This window comes from Emys orbicularis, chromosome 1, assembly GCF_028017835.1.
Source record: "Emys orbicularis isolate rEmyOrb1 chromosome 1, rEmyOrb1.hap1, whole genome shotgun sequence".
NCBI lineage: Eukaryota > Metazoa > Chordata > Testudines > Emydidae > Emys > Emys orbicularis.
This window is the reverse complement of record NC_088683.1, coordinates 33,062,207-33,085,718: the sequence shown is the minus strand read 5'-3', so window position 1 is coordinate 33,085,718 and position 23,512 is coordinate 33,062,207. Positions and strand designations below refer to the sequence as shown.

At 45.8% G+C, this 23,512-nt stretch overlaps 1 protein-coding gene across 3 annotated transcripts in view; it reads right to left on the bottom strand.

Annotated features, from left to right (window-relative positions):
- Positions 1-23,512, bottom strand: part of CPNE8 (copine 8) — a 250,005-nt gene that overhangs the window by 193,113 nt on the left and 33,380 nt on the right. For all 3 annotated transcript variants that reach the window (XM_065399630.1, XM_065399638.1, XM_065399646.1), the window contains exon 3: positions 8,132-8,178. In XM_065399630.1, the coding sequence (XP_065255702.1) occupies positions 8,132-8,178 (47 nt within the window). The remainder of the gene's footprint in view (positions 1-8,131; positions 8,179-23,512) is intronic.

Here is a 23,512-nt window from a genome sequence, read left to right as displayed (position 1 = left end):
TAGCAGCATCTATGCTGCCCGTATGTGCGTATTACTCAGTCTCGTGGTCCGTATTGTTATATAGCACTGAGTGGGTGAACTGCCTTCAGTTCCTTCTCTACCACGAAGCTCCATAGCAGAGAACGAGCGCAAGTGGCAGAGCACCCACAGGGGGACACATTACGAAGAACGATAGTTACTGCATGGTGTAAGTAACCATTTCTTCTTCTAGTAGTGTCCCTATGGGTGCTCCACTCTAGGTGACTACCAAGCAAAAGTTCCCTTTAAGGAGGAGGGGGCTTCGAGGTCAAGTCCAGTACTGAAGAAAATACAGCCGAATCATGAGTTATTGCATAATGCTCACCAAAAGGTATGTATAGGGGCCCAAGGGTCAAGGTGGATTTTTGAAGTATTCAGTTGTAGGCCCAATTTGAGAAAGAGATCTATGGCCTCACAAGTTGCATGCAAAGTTAGGTCCAGGAAGCAGCCTTTCAGAAGCCAACCATTTAGCGGAGTTGTGCTGCTACTACTGATGATCTTTGAAAAGGCCTTTGGGGCAGACCATAAGCCAAAAGGGAGCACCCTGAACTGAAAATGGGCCTGAACGACAGTAAAACATAGGAATCTTTTGTGGGATGTGTGGACTGCTATATGGAAATATGCATCAGAAAATCGTCCGTGCAAACAGCTTAGTGCCATCAAAAGGAAAGTCTTCAACTGTATTCTGGATATCCTTTGGAAATCCTGAGATGTGAATCCAGGAGGCCCTCTTCATAACTACCACCATAGAAATCAAACGAGTGGCTGCAGCAGCAGCCAGGGAGGTCTGAAGAGATCAGCTGGCCTTTGCAATAATTGCCTGGAATTGCTCTCTGTGTTCCAATGGTAGATGTTCAATAAAGGAGTTCAGCTTGGTATAATTTGTATAGTTGGACTTGGCCATTAATGCCTGGTAGTTGGTGATTCTAAATTATAAAGTTGCTGACAAATATGATTTTGTACCCAACAGGTCAAGGTGCTTATGATCTTTATCATAGGGAACTCCGTTAGCATGGTGCTGCCTTCCATGTTCGTTAACCACCTCGACCAGCAAGGACTAAGGATAGGGATGAGAAAATAAAAATTCTGAGTCCTTAGAGGGGACATAATATTTTTTTGTCTGTTCTCGCGAACATGGGTAGAATTGAGGCCAGGTGTGCCAGATAATGAGGCCCTAGCAAAAGTTAACAGGAAAGGCAAGGTGAGCAGATGAAGCTATATGAAGAATGTCAAGCAGCTTCTGATGTGATTCTTTAACCTACTGAAGAAGGATCTAGAAAGAATCTGCGACCATCTTGATAAGGTCCTAGAACTGTTTAAAATAGTCAGCCAGGGATGGTGGAGTGGCATGACCACTTCATCCGGGCATGGAGAAGAGATGCTGGCTAGTGGAGAGATCTCTTCATCAGCCCTAGTTTCCTGTTCCTGAAAGGTTTCCTCCTGAGGTTCTGGTCTCCTGGAGAGAGGGTGATTAAAGTTGTCTACCTCTGACAAATGATGTTTGAGGCCCTAGAGAATTGCCAATGACTGGCCACCTAGGGGTCCCAACTCCCAGCATGGCCAAGGGGGTGGCGAATATGGCATGGGTGGAGGAATCCATTAGTGTTTGTACCAGCAAGATGGTGGTTGTAGACATCTCTCATGATGGAGATCAACTTCCTCAGAGACCTATGGAAAAGAGCCTCTATAAGAATGGAGTGGAGAGCCTCAGACAAATATTTGAGAAACGAAGATAAGATCTTCATGAGAAACCTCCTTTTCCAAGTCACTGTGAAGTGATGGAGCAGCAGAAGAAACTTGAGGTACAACCATCAGTACCTGACAGGTTTCTGGGAATCTGGAGATCCTAGGCACAGAGAACAGATCAGAACTGAGCAATGATGAGTCAGGTGTCTCGGACACAGCCAGGTCTAGGGGAAAATGAAACTCCTGCAGTACCAAGAGCAGTGTTGGCACCATATCCATGGCCTGCACCAAAGTGATAATGGCAGAGGGAGTTGACAATACTAGGAATCTCAACCACTCCAAGAGGAGACCTCCAGATGAAGCCCAACTGGGCATCTTCGGTACTGAGTGAGAAGAGGTAGTGCTCTTCTTGCTGCCTTGATCCGTTGACAGTACCAAATGACCTCTCAGAGCCTGGGACTTCATAGTCTTTAGGCTTGATCATGCCCTCAGTACCTGAGGAACCAGCAGTCTCGTAAGTACCAGATTGGAGAGCAGTGGGTGCTGAAGGGGCTGGTGTCATCAGAGACAGTGACTTCCTTTTGAGGTAGATTCCCTATCTGGAGAACTTGAGGGACGGTCTTTGGGACTATTATGAGAGAAAGCTTGGGTATTCCTGTTAGATACCCTTGAGGAGTGCAGTTTGGAGACAACAGACTTATTCAGAGACCAGCCAAAAGGGGCTGGTCCCCTGGCTAGGGTCAGAGGCCAGGCACCAGTGAGCTCTCCATCATGAGGAGTTGAAGTTTGAGCTTCCTGTTTTTTCTGGCTCTAGATTTTAAATGCCAGACAGAAGTTGCATTTTGGGGAACTATGAGATTCCCAAAGCAACAAATGCACCGGGATTGCCAGTCACTCACCAGGGATTTTGCCTCCTGGCATGAATGTTTGAAACCAGGAAAACCAGGCATGCCTTTCCAGTAAAGTAAAAACTCCCAGGAGGGGAGAAACTAAAAAAAAAAAAAAAAAAAATCCGAACACTTTTTAGAAACTACTACAGCTAAAACTACTACTAAGAACAACTATAATTAACTACTAGAAGAGCTAAAGGGACACAGTCGAGATAAAACTCAATGCAGACATCTGCTAAGGTTCCGTCTGAGGTGAGTGGTTAAGGAACTGAGGGTAGTTTGCTTGTACAGTGCGATATAACAGCATAGAACACGAAACTGAGTAACACATGTATGTGGGCCAAATGGACACTGATATGCAAAATCTCTGATCAAAGGAGCCTGGGGTGCAAGTGCACCCAGAGTGGAGCACCTATAGGGACATTATTCAAAGAAGAAACTAATCACAGTCCTCTTTATAACAATCTCTATATATTTGAAAATTTATCATGACCCCCCAACCAGACTTCTTGTTTTTAGAATAAACATGCCCAGTTCTTTCAACCGTTCCTCTAAGGCAGGGGTTCTCAAAACTTCATTGCACCCCAACCCCCGTCTGACAACAAAAATTACCACATGACCCCAGAAGGGGGGACCGAAGCCTGAGCCCTACCGCTTCAGGCAGGGGGGCCAAAGCCAAAGCCTGAGACCCACCGCCCCGGGGGAGCAGGGAGAGAGGGGCCGCAAAGCCAAAGCCTAAGCCCAAGGGCTTCAGCCCCAGGCAGGGGGCCTGTAACCAAGCCCTGCTGCCCAGGGCTGAAGCCCTTGGGCTTCGGCATGGGTGGTGGGGCTTGGGCTTCAGCTCCGGTCCCCAGCAACTCTAAGCCAGCCCTGGTGACCCCATTAAAATGGGGTTGCAACTCACTCTGGGGTCTCGACCCACAGTTTGAGAACCGCTGCTCTAAGGTCATGTTTTTTAAACCTTTTATTTTGTTGCTCCTCTCTGGACTCTCTCCAATTTGTCCACATCTTTTTTAAAGTGTGGTGCCAAAAACAGGACACAGTACTCCAGCTGAGGCCTCACCACTGCAGAGTAGAGCAAAACAATTACATCCTTTGTCTTACGTACAACACTCCTGTAGGTACATCTCAGAATGACACATGACTTTTTTGCAACAATATCACACTGTTGGTTCATGCAAATTTACAACCCACTATAATCCACAGATTATTTTTCTGCAGTACTACTGCCTAGCCAGTTATTCGCCATTTTATTTTTTTCTTCCTTTGCTTCCTAAGTATAGTACTTTGCATTTATCTTTACTGAATTTCATCCTACTGATTTCAGACCAAATTCTCTAAATTATCAAAGTCATTTTGAATTCTAATCCTGTCCTCTACAGTGCTTGTAACCCCTCCCCGCTTGGAGCCTGTGATAAATAAAGTGGGGGGATAGCTCCCTTTGATGGACACCCAGCCAACCAGTTAGCTGTAAAATCCCTCTTGGTAGATGTTCTTTACTCGCTTTACCTGTAAAGGGTTAAAAAGTCCCCCAGGTAAAGGGGGGGGAAAGTGGGCACCTGACCAAAAGAGCCAATGGGAAGGCTAGAACTTTTTAAAATGAGGAAAGAAACTTTCCCTTTGCCTGTTATTCTCTGGGCTGGAGGGACAGAGCAGCCATGCTATAAGCAGCTTAAGCCAGGTATGATTATAAATCATCAGCTCATACCTAGAACTACTTATATGAACTCCAAATGTGTAGGCAGATCAGAATGTTTAGCTAGACGCGATCAGGTTTATTTCTGTTTATATTTTTAAGGCTTGTGGCTCTCCTCTGTGCTAACCCCTAATGCTTTTGTTTGCTGGTAAGCTTTTCTTTAAGCTGAACCCCCAAGAAAGCTATTTTGGGTGCTTGATTTTTGTAATTGTTTCTTTTAAGATGCAGCAAAAAGCTTAAGTTCCAGATGTATTTTTTCCTTTTTTGTTTTAATAAAATTTACCTTTTTTAAGAACAGGATTGGATTTTTGGTGTCCTAAGAGGTTTGTGCATGTTGTTTGATTAGCTGATAGAAAACAAAGGAAATTAGCTGTGGCTTTCTCAGCTCTTCCCCCCCGGGGGGGGGGGGAGGGAAGAGGGTGAAAGGGCTTGAGGGTACCCCACAGGGAGGAATTCCCAAGTGCTCCTTCCTGGGTTCAAAGGGGTTTTTTTGCATTTGGGTGGTGGAAGCGTTTACCAAACCAAGGTCAGAGAAAAGCTGTAACCTTGGGAGTGTAATACAAGCCTGGAGTGGCAAGTATTAATTTTTAAAATCCTTGCGACCCCCCACTTCTGCACTCGGAGTGACAGAGTGGGGATTCAGTCTTGACAGAGCCATCCACAAATTTTATAAGCATACACTTATGGCATGATTTCTTCTTGACAAATCCACATTGGCTCTTACTTATCACCTTATCTTCTAGGTTTGAATAAAATGATTTAATAGTTTGTTCCAGTATCTTTCCAGGTATCGAAGTTAGACTGAATGGTCTGTAATTCCCTGGGTGCTCATTTTTCCCCTTTTTGAACATAGGTAATATGTTTGCACTTCTCCAGTTTTCTGGGACCTCACCGATCCTCCAAGACTTCACAAAAATAATAGCTAATGGTTCAGAGATCGTTTGGCTAGTTCCTTAAGTATTCTGCAGTGAAGTTGACCAGGTCCCACCATCATGAAGATATCTGATTTATCTAAACATTCTTTAACCTATTATTTCACTATTCTGCCCAGAGATCCCCTCCCTCTTGCGGTTAATATTGTGTTAAGCATCTGGTCACAATTAACCTTTTTAATGAAGCCTGAAGCAAAAAAGGCATTAACGCACCTCAGCCTTTGCTGTGTCATTCATTATTTGCTACCTTCCCTGTTAAGTAATAGGCTTAACTTTACTTTACCTCTCTTACTTCTATTGCACTTACAAAACATCTTGTTATTGCCTTTTACGTCCCTTGCTAGGTGTAACTCATTTTGTGCCAAAGCCTTTTGATTTCATCCCTAAACGCTTGTGCTATTCTTTTATATTCATCCTTATCAATCTGTTCTTTGTCTAGGATTCCTTTTAATGGTCATGTTATTAAAGAGCTCCTGATACAGCCATATGGTTCTCTTGTTATTTTTAATCTTTCCTTAGCATCAGGATAGTTTGCTCTTGTGTAATACGGTCTCTTTTAGAATCTGCCATCTCTCCTGAATGTAGAATACCAAGCAAAGTTACACAAAATGCCCATTTCACTGGTAACTTCATCCACTTTCAGACATGGAGGCCCTGCCATTAGAAATATATGGCTCCATCATTATCCACTTATCTCTTGCCCCTATGTTCTTTTGATGCATCCATTAAAAATGAAAAGACTTATTGCTTTCACCTTTCTGTACAATGGGGCTTTGACTCCCTCCCCATAAGAGGAGCCTGATCCTCCTTTTAGCTGTAAAAATATTAGGTTTACAGCAAGTTGTATTTGGTTTGGATGAGAAGCTTTTGATTCAGTTTCCAGTTCACAATGTTAAGGATATAAAATACAGGTTACAGAACTCATGCTTTTATTTTGTTTCATGTGTTTGCTTTTCTTTAAATACATTATTTTTCAAGATTTGGTAAAAAAAAAAAAAATCTGAAACTAACAAGGTAGGTGTGAGAGTGGGAGCATCCACAGGGACATCACTTGAAGAAAAGGGTAAGTTTCTCTGGATGGGTGGCTGGAGGTAAGGTGACGAAGGTACTGGAATAAGAGAAAGGGATACATAGAGGTAGTGAAACTTGGTGTCTAGGAATAGTTGAAGTTACAGACATAGGACAGGGGGATGGAGGGAGAAATGGTGCTGATTACTGTATTAGTCAGAACTGTAAACCAGTAACGAGGCAGCAAAGGCCCAAAGGGTCTCAGAGGCTTCAAAGCAGAGTACAGCACAGCTCTGAAAAGCCAGTGGCTCAGCCTCCCACTGACCCTTCATGGTGACAGGCCCATACCTAGCATAAGGAAACTAAGCCAATTGAAACAGGGGGAGCCTCTTGGTTCACAGCCTTTGACAACACAAATGGTTACTACTATTAATGGGAACTGATCCAAACATTTATATTTTATTTAACAAACTAGCAGAGAAGAATGAAACAAGCAATTCTTTTAAAAAAGAGGCTTCAACAAAGTGGTACACCAGCTTTTCACAACAGAGATTCTCTTCCAATGATAACAAGGAGTCCAGTGGCACCTTAAAGACTAAGGTGCCACCGAACTCCTTGTTGTTTTTGTGGGTACAGACTAACACGGCTACCCCCTGATACTTGACATCTTCCAATGATGTTTGAAAGGAACTAATGATTGCAGCATTAGTGGTTCTTCAGTTATAGGCTCAAAACAGCTTAGAGAATTCCTATCTGGTCACTAGAGCATGGATCCAAGATTCGTTTTCTGTAATAGCCTGTAGCTTTAAATATTATAATTTTGAGATTCAGAATGAATCATTTAAAAACACATTTCTAAATCTATAGGATAAGATATTCCCCCTTATTGCTGTTAATGAATTTAGTGATGAAAGGTACAGAATTATCAGTTCTGCAAAAGGAAGTCCTCTAATTGGAGAGCAGATACAACACGAGCAACACCGTTGTTTTCCCTCACTGTTATATCAACATATCTCTGCTTTGACTAGGAGGTTAAGACAGGAATCCAATTTCTACATCCACTGAATGCCTAGCCTCTTTGCTAAGAGTGCCAACAAGTGTACTGTACTACACGTAAGTGATGTTGACATCTCTCCCCCTAGAAAATGAACTGAGACCACTAACTTATTTAGAGCAGGGCAATGAACAGTTGTAAAGTAGTAACATATTTCAGTCATTACCACCTGAGATGATTCCAACTTCTGATACAACAATGAAATGTTCTTCTTCGCATTTAGAATCTGGAGGCACCCAGGCACCATACTTAAGAACTCTAACATATAACTACTGTAAAGTACCAGTAGGCCAAATCTGAAAAGTAAAACCATTAATAATGGAGACAAAAATTGGTAGTGATCTATTCTCCTCCTACCTCCAACTTCCTCCTCCTCCCCCCCTTTAGGGTGACCAGATGTCCCGATTTTATAGGAACAGTCCTGATATTTGGAGCTTTTTCTTATATAGGCTCCTATTACCCCTCACCCCCGTCCCAATTTTTCACACTTGCTATCTGGTCAGCCTACTCCCCTTCCCAAATGGCCTTTGCAAACCTGGCTGGCCTGCTCCATATTTTTTAAAAATAAAGTTGGTTTTACTTATGGTGGAGGGAAGTATGGGACACACACCTTTCTTCTTAAATGGTTTTAACCATTTTTAAATGTAATACAGGATATATAAATACAAGAGTTCAAAATAAAGTGACCCTCATTTTTTGGCATTTTTTTCCTGTACATTTGAGGGTTTGACTTCTTTCGCATAGCAATCAACGAACTAATCATGATTTTTCTTTTTTTCTTTTTTTTGCCATGACACACAACCACACTTAAATTAAAAAAAAAAAAAAAAAAAAAAAAACACCTTACCTCTCTCCATTCTTTGCTTCCAATACCTTGTGTATACAAAACACATACTGTGAAAAGAAGAAATGCTCAGTCATTTTCATAATTTCTTTTAACATTCTTACACTAAATGAATCTGTTTTAGGAAGTCTTACATTGCTGTTGAAATTACTAGCTAGGACAATCAAATATCAAATGCTTGCACTCAGTTCCTAATACTCCTATGCTGATAGGAGACAATATGGACAATGAGGCTGGAAATAGGATGGCCTTAAAGTGGGCTGTGATACTTACTACTGCTTGACCTTTAGCAAGTCACTTGACAATCCTTAGATGTAAAATTGGATAAAAGCAAGATTTCATTAAAATCAGACTGAAGTATTGGTCTGACTATCCTAGTTAATCTAAATCATAAGTACTCTAAAATACACTGTCTTCAGGAGACGAGAATTAAAAGAGAAACAAATAGGGACCCATATAGGAAAGAGAGAGAGGAAAATAGGGTGGGAGAGAAAAAACTACCAGGGCCTTTTTTCCTTAGATCTGCTCCAAATATACAAAAGAAAAATATAATATGTTGTATATCGATACACTTTTTAACTAAAATTCCCACAAACAAAATCTTTGTTTAAAACCAGTTAATGTTGCCCAAGTTATCCACCCAATACAAGCCTTAAAAAAGGAAACACCATAATAAAGTATATTTATGAGCTGTCACTAAATGCCCACACAGAATATTTCCACTTTTAGCAACAGACTTCACGCCGCTGCCTCCTCCCCAAAAAAGAACTCCCTTTGCTTCCAACAGATATAATGTTTTTGGTTTTTTTGTTTGTTTGTTTTTGGGGGGGTATTTTATATCTTACTCTCCAGCTCCATCTCAGGAGCTGAGAGCAGGAAAACTCAGACCTGGAGGTACAAGAATCGGGAGTTCTCTGCACTTCTGTAATATAATTAATAGCAATAGTTATCCAATACCTGTATAAACTTAATTAGGGCAATCAACTCATTCACATCAAACAGCCATTACAGATTATCTTTTGTTCACTACATGTCAATCTTGCACTACGTGTAAGCCAGCAACCTAAAATAGTACCAGTCCCCCTTCTGAATAATGCTGATCTAGATCTGCCATAAATTGTTTTCTGACAGATTATTCTCCTGCTCCGATACATTTTTAATCTCTAATTTTTTTTTAAAAAAAACGCTTTGGGTTGCAGTCTTTAGCGACAAAGGGTAAGGGCCCAATTCCAGTCCCACTGGAGTTAAAGGGAATCACCCTACTGACTTCAGTGGAAACAGGGTCAAGCCCTAAACTGGATTTTCTTTCTCCTCTAAAAGATACTTTGCTCCATACCAAATTTGCACTGGTCTGTAGTTAACAGAATGAAGGTAAAACCAAGTCCCAGGAACACAGAAGATAGCCTGCCAGTGCAGGATCAATATGGGTGGGTTAAAATGGAGAGTTGGGAATAATTTATACCCAATGGGGGAAAAACAATAAAACCAAAATTAAATAATACCAAGACAAGATCATCATATTCTATGGAGAATGAAGTTGATATTAAGGAAGTACGGGGGGGGGGGGGGTGTCTATAATTAGAGGGGGAATTTTTGATTTTTTTTTTTTTAAATTAAATTGGAACCATCAAGTTGTGTACTATGATTTTTATTATACTAACCATCTTCCTCTATCCTCCTTCCATCCTATTCTTGTACTCAGTCTTTAGGTCTTGTCTTAATTTAGACTGTAAACTCTTCATGGCAAGGAATGTGTCAATTTGTGTATGTTTATAATAGTGCCCAAAACAATGGTGCCCCAGAGCTAATAAATAAATAATAATAAATGAAATAATGAGAGGTTACTTACCAATAACTATTGTTTGTGTGTTGCCTCTATGTATTCACAATTGTGAGACATGACACCTTTAGAGTCAAGCAAAGGAAAGGCCTTGAAAAGCCACCTCCAGTACAGTTACCTGAGAGATTTCACGCAAAGGTGTCATCCCCTTACTCTATATAAAGAGAAGTGTGTATACACAGACCCAGCCTCAGTTCCTTCTCCCTAACTGCCAGTCCTAATGTTCTACAGAAGGTTGGCAGGTATTGGGACTACACCCAAGCAACTTTTGAAGAACAACAGCTATTGGTAAGTAAAAAACAGTTACTTACCTCTCGTAACTGTTGTTCTTCGAGATGTCTTGCTCATGTCCATTCCAATAGGGGTGGGGGTGGGTGTGTGTGCACCACGTGCACGATCGCCGGAAAGCTTTTCCCCTAGTGATACCCATCGGGTCGGCTGTGGAGACCCCTAGAGTGGTGCCTTCATGGCGGTGCATACATGTCCCTGCCGACCCGCCGCCTGCTCAGTTCCTTCTTGCCGGAATACTCCGACAGTGGGGAGACGGCGGGATTTGGAATGGACATGAGCAACACATCTTGAAGAACAACAGTTACGAGAGGTAAGTAACTGTTTTTTCTTCTTCGAGTGATTGCTCGTGTGCATTCCAATAGGTGACTTCCAAGCAGTTACCCCGGGAGAGGGGTCGGAGTTCACATAATCGCCAAGTGTAGGACTGCCCTACCAAACCCAGCATCATCCCTCGCCTGCTAGATGATGGTGAAGTGGGAAGTGAAGGTGTGAACTGAAGACCAGGTTGCCGCCTTGCAGATGTCCTGGATAGGGACCTGCGCCAGGAAAGCTGCGGACACCGCCTGTGCTATGGTAGAGTGCACTGTAATCGGAGGGGCTGGAACTTTGGCCAGGTTATAGCAAGTCCTGATGCAGGACATGATCCATGATGAGATGCGCTGGGATGAGATCGGGAGCCCCCTCATTCTTTCTGCGATAGCAATAAAGAGCTGCGGTGACTTACAAAATGGCTTTATGCGTTCAATGTAAAATGATAAGGCACGTCTAACGTCCAAGGAATGGAACATGCGCTCCCTTTAGTGGGATGGGGTTTAGGAAAGAACACAGGTAAGAATATATCCTGGTTCACACGAAACTGGGAGACAACCTTAGGCAGGAACTCAGGATGGGAGCGTAGCTGCTCCTTGTCTTTATAAAATACCGTATAAGGCAGTTCGGAGGTCAGTGCCCCGAGTTCGGCTATCCTTCTAGCGGAAATTATAGCCACCAGAAAAGCCACCTTCCAGGAAAGGTAGGAGAGAGGGCAGGTAGTCATTGGGCTCAAAGGGGGGCTAGGTTGAGGTTCCAAGGGGGAACGGGCCGACGTATTTGGAGGACAAAGTCTGTCCAGGCCTTTAAGAAACCTGCCCACCATGGGGTTACCAAACACTGACCCACCCGCCGTTCCCGGGTGAAAGGCCAAAATGGCCGCAAGGTGTACCCTCAGGGATATTCCTAACCCTTGATGCTTGAGATATAAAAGATAGTCCAAAATAAGGGGAATTGGGGCCGATTTTGGCTCAGTTCCCCTTTGTCGAGACCAAATGGAGAAACGCTTCCACTTAGCCAGGTAAGTGGCTCACATGGAGGGTTTCCTACTTCCTAACAGGACCTCCCTCACTGAGTGCAAGCACTGAAGCTCAAGAGAGTTCAGCCACGGAGTTTCCACGCCATGAGGTGGAGGGACTCCAGGTTGGGGTGCTATAGACAGCCGTGGCCCTGTGTGAATAGGGTCGGAGAGAGAAGGAGCGCTACTGGTCTGTCCACTGAGAGGTTCAGTAACATGGCGAACCAGTGCTGGCGAGGCCACGCTGGCGCTATAAGGATCAAGGAAGCCCTGTCCTGATGAATCTTGAGGAGCACTCTGTGTATGAGGGGGAATGGAGGGAACGTGTACAGCAGGTGACCCATCCATGATAAGTGAAAGGCATCCGCGGTGGAGCCTGGGCTGTGGTTAAGGAAGGAGCAGAATCTCTGGCACTTCCTGTTGCTCCGCGTCGCGAACAGGTCCATGTGGATAGAGCCCCACCTCTGGAAAAATCGAGTGAGCTATGTCCAGTCTGAGGGATCACTCGAGTCCGTGGAACGAGCGACTGAGGCAATCTGCCAGCTCGTTCTGCGCCCCCGGAAGGTGCGACGCCTGCAGGTGTATGGAGTGGGCGATACAGAAGTCCCACAGTGCGAGGGCTTCCCGACAGAGGGGAGAGGAGTGAGCACCCCTGTTTGTTTATACAGAACATGGCTGCAGTATTGTCCGTGAGCACTGATACGCACATGCCCTAAAGATGGGCCTGAAACGCCTGGCATGCCAGGCAAACCGCCCTCAACTCCCTCATGTTGATGTGCAGCAATAGCTCTGCATGGGACCAGAGGTCCTAGGTTCTGGTATTGCCCAGATGCACTCCCCCAACCGAGCGCTGAGGCGTCCGTGACCAGGGAAAGCTTGGGATGGGGTTTTGCAAAGGGTACTCCCGCACAAACCAGCTGTGGTTGCAGCCACCAGTGGAGAGAGTGGAGAATGCGAGGCAAGAGGGTCACTATTGAGTCCAATGGGTCCCTGCCCTATCTGTACACCTGACCTAACTATGCCTGGAGGGGCCGCAGGCGCAGCCTGGCATGCTGTACCACGTATGTACAGGCCGCCATGTGCCCCAATAGTCTCATACAATTTCTCGCCATGGTTGTGGGGAAGCAGAGAAGGGTCTGGATAATGTCCATGAGCGCTTTGAAACGCAGTTCCGGAAGGAACGCCCTCGTGGAGTCCAAGAGAGTGCTGATGAACTCTATCTTTTGTGTGCGGGTCAGTGTGGACTTGGGCTCATTCAATATAAGACCCAGCCTGTGAAACGTCGCCCGGGCCAGGGACACGTGCTCTGCTACCTGTGCTTGGGACTCGGCCTTGATGAGCCAGTCATCCAAATATGGGAATACCTGCACCTGGCGCCTGTGGAGGAAGGCCACCACTACCGCCATACACTTGGTGAACACCCGGGGGGCCGTTGACAGGCCAAATGGGGGTACCCCGAACTGGTAGTGCCAGCCACTGACCACGAATCTGAGAAAGCATCTGTGGGCTGGGATAATAGCAATGTGAAAGTACACATCCTTCAAGTCGAGGGCGGCGTACCAGTCTCCCGGATCCAGAGAAGGAATGATGGCGGCCAGAGAAACCAAGCAAAACTTCACCTTTTTTATGAATGTGTTAAGGTCTCGTAGGTCCAGGATAGGCCGAAGCCCGCCCTTAGCCTTGGGGATGAGGAAATAGCGGTAGTATAACCCCTTGCCCCTGAATTCCTGAGGAACCTCCTCTATTGCCCCTAAAGCTAGGAACAATTTCACCTCTTGTAAAAGGAGTTGCTCATGAGAGGGGTCCCTGAAGAGGGACAGGGAAGGGGGGTGGGAGGGAACAGAATTGGATAGAATATCCCGCCCTCACCGTGCTGAGGACCCAGTGGTCTGACGTGATCTGAGACCAAGCACTGTAGAAGAGGGAGAGTCGATTCACAAACGGGGGGGGGAAGGGGGGCGGGGAAGGATCCAAGATGGCGACTGGTGGGCTGTCCTCGGGCGCATCTTCAAAAGTTGGACTTGGGGCCGGGGGGCTGTTTGGTTGAACCCTGGCCTTGGCCCTAGGAGAATTGCGGTGGGTGCCTTCTATTATTTCTGCTCCTCCTCCTAGGGGGATCTCGCCGAGGAGGCCCCGGACAGAAGTGGGATGGGGGCTGAGGTCTAAAGGGCTTTCTTTGAGGCGCTGGGGTGTGTAGCCCCAGAGACTTAAGAGTCACCCGAGAGTCCTTCAGACTGTGCAGGCGCATGTCCATATTTTGGGTGAACAGGCACTCACAGTCAAAGGGGAGGTCCTGTATAGTGTTCTGGACCTCCGGCGGGATACCCGAAACCTGTAGCCACGCACTGTGCCTCATTGCTATTGCGGGGGCCATGGTTCGAGCCATAGAGTCCACCGCGTCCAGGGTTGCCTGAGGGGCAGTCTGAGATACTACTCTACCCTCCTCAAGGAGCGCACCAAACTCCTTGCTTGAGTCAGCCGGGATTAACTCCTGGAACTTAGCCAACAAGCTCCAGGAATTAAAAGCATATTGGCTAAGTACTGCCTGCTGATTCGCTACCCGAAGCTGGAGCCCACCAGTAGAATAGACTTTACGGCCAAAGAGATTCAGTTTCTTGGCGTCACATGACTTAGGTGCAGGGCCTGGTTGTCCTTGTCGCTCCTTGTGGTTTGCTGCATCAACCACCAAAGTCCCCGGTTGGGGGTGGGTAAAAAGGTGCTCATAGCCCTTTTGCGCACAATGTAGCGTCTCTTGATCCCTTTAACCGTTGGTGGTATAGAGGCCGGGGTTTGCCAGAGCACCTTCGTGGTGTTCTGAATTGTCCTTATGAGGGGCAAGGCCACTCTAGAAGGACCCTCGGGAGTGAGGATGTCCACCATTGGATCTGAATCCTCCATAACCTCCTCTGCCTGGAGGTTGAAGTTAACTGCCACCCTCCTAAGCAGGTCCTGATGGCCTTTGGTGTCCATTGGTGGTAGAGTGGTGGATCTGCCCGCTACCGCCTCGTCCGGTGAGGAGGAGGAGGTTCCCAGGACGGGGTCTTCCTGCCCCTCGGGTTCTCTAGAGGTCGGGCCAAGTACCTCAGAGCTGCCCACGACCGGAGGATCAGGTGCAACCAACGTCAGTGGAGGAGGGGCTGTGATTGTCTGTGGCTGCTCAACAGCCGTGTCCCGTACTGGGTCCTGGGGGCCTAGGGGTGTAGCGTGCCATCGACTTCGCTGATGGAGGGGCAGGGGGGCCCCCGATACATCCAATACCAGCCTAGATCCCTGACTTTGAGCCTGGTGGTAGGTCCAAGAGGTCCAAAAAGGCCATTGCACTGGGCTCTGCCACTGGCATGGCTAAGTGACGGCCGGTGCCGGTTGTTCCGCTGGCCTACGGTGCCAGGATCGGTGCCGGGATCAGTGCCGGGACCAGAACCAGTGGTGGCTGCATCGGGACACAGACAATTCTGCCTCTGACGAGTACTCTATACCCGACCACAGGGGAGCGGAGCCCAACGGTGCCAGGGAGACAGAGATCAGCGCTATAACATCATGGACTTTCCCCGATGAATCAATGGCGGTGCTGCCATCGGTGCCGTGACGGGTGTCAGAGTCATCCAGGGTGCCGGGCACGACGACGCAGTCGATGAGTTTGCGAAGCCGGGCCCCGCACCTGCGGGGCCAGGTACTGCGCCGTCATGGCAATGAGGTCTTGAGCCACCTCATATGTGTCCGGAGTGGAGGGGAGATCAAGCTCGTCCTCCAAATCATTCCGGGTAGGAGAGTCCATTCTTGCCGGACACAACGGCTCTGCAACTGGGGCCAGAGTCAACTGCGCCGGTTCTTGGGGATCGGACCGAGGGTGTCCCGCCGAAGGACGCACTTCACTGGAATCTCTACAGGGGAATGTTGCCGGTCTGGTTTCTTTTTCTTGTGTGGCACTGGGGACTGTGCCTTGCGGGCCAGGGAGCGGTGCCAGTGCTCCCTGGTGGAGTGCTTCCTCAGTACCAGGACATCCTGCACCGAGGATGCCGGTGTCAGCTCTAGTTGTGGCTGAAGGGCCAACTCCATCAGAAGGAGCTTCAGGCGATAGTCACGCTCTCTTTTAGTCCTAGGTCTGAAGGTCCTACAATTAGGACACTTATCTGACTGATGGCCCTCCCCGAGGCACTTGAGACAGGCGGCATGCAGATTGCTTGTTGGCATAGGTTTTGCACACCTCTCACACGCCTTAAACCCCTGCGACCGATGCATGACCCTGCGCCGGGGAGTAAACAGCGGGGGGGAACCCCCCCGAAGTAAGCTAAACTAATCTACACTACTAACTAACTAACTACTATTGAACTACACCTCTACCCCGATATAATGTGGTCCTATATAACGCGAATTCAGATATAATGCGGTAAAGCAGCGCTCCGGGGGACGGGGCTGCTTTACCTCATTCTATCCGAATTCGTGTTCCCGCAAGCGCACGCCTCTTACTTGCTGAGGCCCTCCCTGGGGCCCCCCTGCCCCAGCTCACCTCCGCTCCGCCTCCTCCCACGAGCGCACCGCAGCACCGCTTCTCCTCCCTCCCAGGCTTGCCGCGCCAATCAACTGTTTGGTGCAGCAAGCCTGGGAGGGAGGAGGCAGAGGTGGAGTGGAGGTGAGCTGGGGCAGAGGGGCCGCAGCAAGTAAGGGGGGGGACGCAGAGGAACCGCTCCCCACCCCAGCTCACCTCCGCTCTGCCTCCTCCTCCTCCCACGAGCATGCCGCTCAGCTCCGCTTCGCCTCCCTCCCAGGCTTGCCGCAGCAAGCCTGGGAGGGAGGGGTGAGAAGCAGAGCTGCGGTGCACTCGTGGGAGGAGGCGGGGGGGGGGCCCGGGGAGGGCCGCAGCAAGTAACGGGGGGCTCAGAGGAACCACTCCCCACTCCAGCTCATCTCCGCCTCCTCCCCTGAGCGCGCCACCGCCGCTCCGCTTCTTCCCCCCCCCAGGCTTGCGGGGCCAAACAGCTGATCGGCGCGGCAAGCCTGGAAGGGAGGGAGAAGCGGAGCGGCGGCAGTGCACTCAGGGGAGGAGACAGAGGAAAAGCAGAGGTGAGCTGGGGCAGGGAGCGGTTCCTCTCCCTACCCCGATATAACACGGTCTCACCTATAACACGGTGAGATTTTTTGGCTCCCAAGGACCGCGTTATATCGGGGTATAGGCGTATTTACACAGAAAAACAAGGGAACCACTAGGTAAGGCACTTGCAGAAGCAAGAGACTGAGCTATTCCAACAACCGTCACGGGCGGTAAGAAGGAACTGAGCAGGCGGTGGGTCAGCAGGGACATATATACACCGCCATGAAGGCGCCACTCTAGGGGTCTCCATAGCTGACCCGACGGGTACCGCTAGGGGAAAAGCTTTCCGGCGATTGTGCACGTGGTGCATGCACACACCTATTGGAATGTACATGAGCAATCACTCGAAGAACCACCTCTCTTTAAGGACCTCTGTATATTTCCATTTATGGGAAATTAGCAAGCAGTGCTCTACCAGGAGAACATGGGTCAGGAGTTCTTGGCTAAATATAGATGTAGCACAACTTTGCTATACAATATTGTTATGCATATAGCATAAATGTTTGCTCTGACCAACCTGATCTTCCTAGGACTCTGGGATCAGAGAAGTTGGAGGGAAGGCATATAGAAGAAGTTAGCTCTAGTCCAGCAGAAACACATCCAAGTGGGATCTTTGGTCTGTGTGTGTGCTCTTGTGCAGTATATATGGCACTTGGTGTTTTGCTCAGACACAAAGAGGTCTATTACTGGCCCCCCATCTATGAAATAATATGCTGGCCTCCACTGGTATCAAGGACCACTTGGCTTGATCCTGAGACCTCTTACTGAGAAACACTGTATAGACATAGTTCTCCCCAGCAAGGTGAAGAGCTACTAGGGAGATTTGGTTCTGGATACAATCACATGGAAAAAAAAAAAAAAAAAAAACCACCACAACCAACCAACTTTTCTTGCTTCTGCTGTTAAGGCGTGCGAATACACTCCTCCCTGCTTGTTGACGTAATAAATGACCATGGTATTGTCTGAAAGCACCTATATTACATGATGATGCAGAGACAGGGCCCCTTTGAGGGCCCACAATACTGCCCTGAGCTCCAGTGCACAGATATGGAGTCTGGACTGCTAGGTGTTCCACAGTCCATGTATTTGGAGATCATGATCATGTGCACCCCTGCACGGAGTGCAAGCCTCAGTTGTGACTGCAATGGTGGGGAAAGGTGAAGCAAAAGATACCCCACTGGAGGATGTTATCCTTGTTCTTCCACCAGCAAGCTGTTCACGGACTTGGAGGGATGGTCAGTCTTCTTTGAAGGGTGTGTACATTTAGTATGTATTTGCCTATGACCCAGAGCTTCGAGGATCTCACGTTCAGACAATCATAAGGTGAGGTGTAGGTTGTTATTGCAATCAGGCTTAGTAGTTTCAGGAAGAATTGTGTGGTCTGTATCAGTTGTTCCCCGAGAATTGCCAGGGAGTCTGACTTTGGGGGGAGGGGGAGAGGGACGGGAAAAAAAACCACTCTTTTGCAGGAAAGGAACTGGCACAAAGAATCCAGGATTTCTCTGACGAAGATGATCCTTTTGTGTGGGCTGAAGCAAGTATTTCTGACATGAGACTGCAAGAGATTACCCATATATTGGATTGCTCTGTGAAGTCCTGTTGGGAGCTGAACCTTAGGATCCAATCGTAAAGGTATGGTTAGATAAATATCCCTTGGTGTCTGAGATGTGCAGTAACCATCACAAGGCACTAGGTTAAGACTTGTGGAGCCATGGGTTAACTGAAAAGAAGGCTGCTGAACTGACAGTATTTTATTTGCCCCCCCATCCCCGCCAAAAAAAACCCTCAGATACTTGAAGCAAATGTGTTTGACTGGCACAAGGGCAGAAATCATGTAAACTGAGAGCTGCAAACCAGTATCCCTGGGATAAGAAAGATATAATGTCCTGCAGAATAAGCATCCTGAATTTAAATGTTCTCCTAAACCTGTTGAAGTTTAGGAAGTCAAGGATGGCTCTAAGCCATTGTCTTCCTTTAGAATCAGGAAATAGTGGAAACACAATCCTTTCCCTCACTGTTCCTGTAGAAACACCTGTATGGCTTCCCTTAGCGAGAAGGGAATCCACTTCTTCCAACAGGACTCTGAGGCAGGTCTGTGAAGAAGGAACAATGGTGACGTGGCCAGGTGCAGAACTGGATAGAGTACCCAATGCAGATAACATTCACTACTCAGTGATCAAAGTAATAATGAACTAGGCATTGTAGGAGGAGGAAAAGAGGAGAGTGAGTCCAAAGGAAGGAAGGATTGGAGAGATGATGTAAATCGATGCATGACTCTGGACTGCACCTTCAAAATTGCTTTTTAGAAGCTGATACTGAAGGCTATGAGGATATGTGGCAAGGAATCCTTGCTCCTCTGTGCTGAAATCATTTGCCAATAACAGGATTAGGAGGCAGCTGATACTGTCTCTGGGAGGGAATCCCTTGGTGTTGTGAGGAAGCCTGTCTTTGCCATAAGACATAATCATAATGGTTTAAGAATTGGCTTATTGAAGGCCTAGTGAGCTGGACAAGTAGACTTTCCTGCCAGAAGTGCTCAGCTTACATTGCTCTATGTCAGAAGGGGCAGAGTGAGATGCCTTGTTGTTCCTAACTCTTTCCCATGCTGCAGATACCACCATAGAGTTTGACAGTGAGCACATGTGATTCATAAGCCCATTGGCACCAGTAGGCAAAGGATTCACCGTTCTTTACAAGTAATCTTGTCTCAGACCTGACAAACTCACTAATCACCTAATACATCACTTTCATTATATGTATCCAGGAAGGGTACAACATGAGGAGGTCTCTCTACTGCAAGCTTGTGACTTATCAATACTCAATCATGAGGTGTGTGTACAAGTAATATTTAAGGAGTGATGAAAACTATCCCCTTATGATCATAGTGTGAAAGTGAGTCAGCAGGGAATCATGTATCTCAGTGAGGGGTCATTCAAGTGGGAAGAAGTAGTCCCCTCCCTGGCTGGCTGATTATGTAATGTACTGTTGAATATCCACTGTTCCAACGACATGGAAAAAAAGTAAATGGAAAGCCATCAAAGAAACTATAACCATTGAAACCACTTGAGGTAAAAAGGAACATTATGACAGACAGGGGATCACCCTTTCTAGGAACAAACACATAAAAGACTGGTTTAGTCAGTATATCACAAAGTGGAGAAAGACACTCTGGATCCGTTCACTGAGGAGACATCTTGTTCAGCAGGAGTGTTTCGTGGAAGATTGGATCCTGTTTCCCTGAGAAGCAAGCCAGCTCCGCAACAGATTAAATTGGGAGAGGGGGGAATCCTATTTTATTAGCTAGCTAAGGTAAGGAATAATGAGTAATGTAACTAATAAGCATAGGCCCTAGTTTGTGTTTTATGTGGGCTTTTTAATTGTAACCATTTGTTTCACTCTTGTTTCTAGTGGAACCTCTGTACTTTCTTAAATAAACACTCTTGTTTTATTATAAAACACAAGTGCTGTGTGTTATACAGGAGCACCGATTTAAGGTAAAACTGGCAAACAGGTACACTGCTCCTTTGGGAAAAGAGGATTTGGGATTTCTGTGAGTAGCAGGTGTCAGTGGCTGGAAATCACAAGAGAACACTTCAATGGGAGTCAGGGAGTGTCATGCCTCTCTTGTTTAGCTACAAGGCAAAGACAGGGCTGGCACAGCCCAGAGGAGAGAGCCTGAGTGGTTGAAAGGCTGGTGGTTTTAGGGAGCTAACACCAAACCATCACCGACCAGACTCCCTCTTGCTAGAGACAAGGGGTAACAAGGTAACTCTCAGTCCCGGGTACTCCGAGAACCATTACAGTACAGTAATATAAATGAATGTCCTTCCACTGGTATAGGATATATCCTGTGTACTCTCGAATACAGGTGGAGATGAAAAGGGGGAGACAGACAAAATCTTGATTGAGTTGAAAAGAGCAGACCTAATGGTATAACCAGCCTTTCCATGGTCTGCATCTCTAAAATGTCTAAAAAGGGATCCGAGGACTCCATTTGGAGACAGAGAATAATTTTGTCATTCTCCCCAGTGATTCCTGAAAAACCATCTTTTTTCACCATTTTGTTTCAGGATCCAGCTTAGACATAAAAGGGTTCTGAATGTCCATTATCTGTAATGTCTACAAACTTCAAAGTGCATAGCTTTGTCACACACAATGCTACAAATATAGCAAACTGGAGAAGAAACGTAAAAGAAGATAATGAAAGGAACCTGAAACTTATAAAATATGGGTGCAGATGCATCTTTTAGCTGAAGACTTAAGGAAACTCCAGGAAAAAGAAAAATCTTACTGAAATTGCGAAGTGGTTGTTTTGAAAGTATTTGGCTTCAACTTCACTGAAGAAAGTAAGATGATCCAAACTACACCTCTACCCCGATATAATGCGACCCGATAGAACACAAATTCTGATATAACGCAGTAAAGCAGTGCTCCAGGGGGGCAGGGCTGAGCACTTCAGCAGATTAAAGCAAGTTCAATATAACGCGGTAAGATTTTTTGGCTCCTGACAGCGTTATATCGAGGTAGAGGTGTAATTCTCATCCAAGATGTACAATGGAATTTAGCGGGTGACAGTTCTGATCTATTTATTAACATCTGGCCCATTCTGATGGCATTTCTGGAAGAAAATTGTAATAAAAAAAACAGATGGAACTATCACAGGCAAAGTAGTCACCATTGGAATAAAGAAAAAATGTAGAAGATAGGTTTCAGTATATTCAGCCTATTTCCACAGCCTTGGACAAACTGCAGAAAGATTGCTACTGCATCGCTGACGTTGAAATATGGAAAGAACTTTAAGGGACATTGAAGAAATACCCTACAACAAAGCTAAATTGCGGGCAGGAAAGAAATGCACGGAGCAAACACTTACTCTACCCTCGTTTTCTTCCCAATATTCTCTACCCAGTCAGGCAGATGCCTAACTGCTGAAGACGACAACGGTGCTATGATATGGTTCATAATCCATTTCAGGGCTGGAGGTGAGCCCAGGACCGGCTCCAGGGTTTTTGCCGCCCCAAGCGGCGGGGGGGAAAAAAAAAAAAAAAAGCTGCGATCGCAATCGGTGGCCCTTCGTCGGCAGCTCCACCGCGCCACTTCATTCTTTGGCGGCACTTCGGCAGCAGGTCCTTCCCTCCGAGAGGGACCGAGGGACCCGCCGCCGAATTGCCGAACGTGCCGCCCCTTCCCCTTGGCCGCCCCAAGCACCAGCTTGCTCCGCTGGTGCCTGGAGCCAGCCCTGGGTGAGCCATTCAAGCAGTACATATTTGCCGATGATGTTTTAAAAAGTCACACCACTGAACTGGTGGAAGTCGCTAGCTAAGCACCTGCAACCAGAGTTTGTCGAAGTGCTAAACCAACTTTTGACAGCAGTAGCCTCTTCTGCTGGCACACAGAAAGAATATTTTCCTCATTTAGACTAATTCATTCATAGCTGAGAAAGTGACTGGGAGTTCTAAAAGTAGGAAAACTTATCTCACTCTCTCTCTTCCAGTCTATGAATAAAAACGAGGATGGAAGGGATGAGAGCTAATAGATTTAAAAGTCTGAAGGACAGCCTAAGTAACCTAAGAGACTGTTGTCTCATTGTCAAGAAACTTAAGCAAATAGGAACTTAAGTTCCAGTCACTTTCGCTTAGACATATTTGAAAATTTTCCCAGGCTGACCTGAAATAATCTGTTTAATTCATTGACTACAGCCATCCCTCTGTTCCTTTAATAAGTCATTTAGCTGTAAATGTGAAACATGTTTTGATAAGAGAAGAAGTTTATATATCCAAAACATTTAAGGTTTTAATAGCTATATATTTTATATCCTCTTTTGTTTGTTCAATTAAATTCCAGTTACTATCCTAATGCAGCTAGACACAACTCATTTTTGCTCATGATTTAATAAATAAGCAATATCATTCACCATTTACTAACATACTAAAATGTACAATTAATAAGAATCTGAAAATACTAAGCTATATAATTGCTTAAATAAATGTATAGGGTTATAGCGTACCATCCTAGATAGCAAAAAGATGTACCAAATCTAATGTAAAAGCTCTATTTAGTTGTAATTCAACGTTTGCATGGTTATATGAACCAATTTGAATGCACCTTTCTTTAGAAAAGAAATGAAGTACAAATGGAAAAGCTGATTAAAATCACAAATTGAAATTAATTCACTATGCCGAGGCAAGACAAGAACTATCAGAAATTATTAAAGATCATAATCCAGAAGAGTAGAGTACTTTCCAAGGCATTTAAAAAAAAAAAAAATCTAGCCAAATATATGAAGTCAACTTTCTACAAATTAGTTATAACCTGGCTATCATACATAATTATAACATCAAAATCAATTGATGGGTTGGATTTGTTGACAATAAATCATTAGAATACCAGATAACTATATTCAGAATCATCTAGAAAAATCTACCATGATATTACTGGGACAGACATTCTCCTACCAAATGACTTCTCTGCTGGGGAACTGTACACTCAAATCCTGCTTAATTAGCATGTGCGGAGACAGCAATGTCACATAACATTCCGAATTTTCTTGGTATTATGCATATAACCTTTCTGCCCAAGCTGTTGCTGTCACTTGAGTAAAGTGCTCTCTGAACTTACGAGATGGAAAAGAACCTCTGGCTTTAAGTTTGAGGAACGTGTGAACTTACCCACCTCAGTAGTGAGACTTCTGACACGTTATTGGCTTTGACAATAAGAATATTATAAGAAACAGAGTTTGACTTTCTGAATTGGTTAGTCTTTTTTTAATATACATACTTACTACTCTTTTAACGTCAAATTTGTGCATCTTTTTCCCTTGTCAGAAGCTAAATTTAG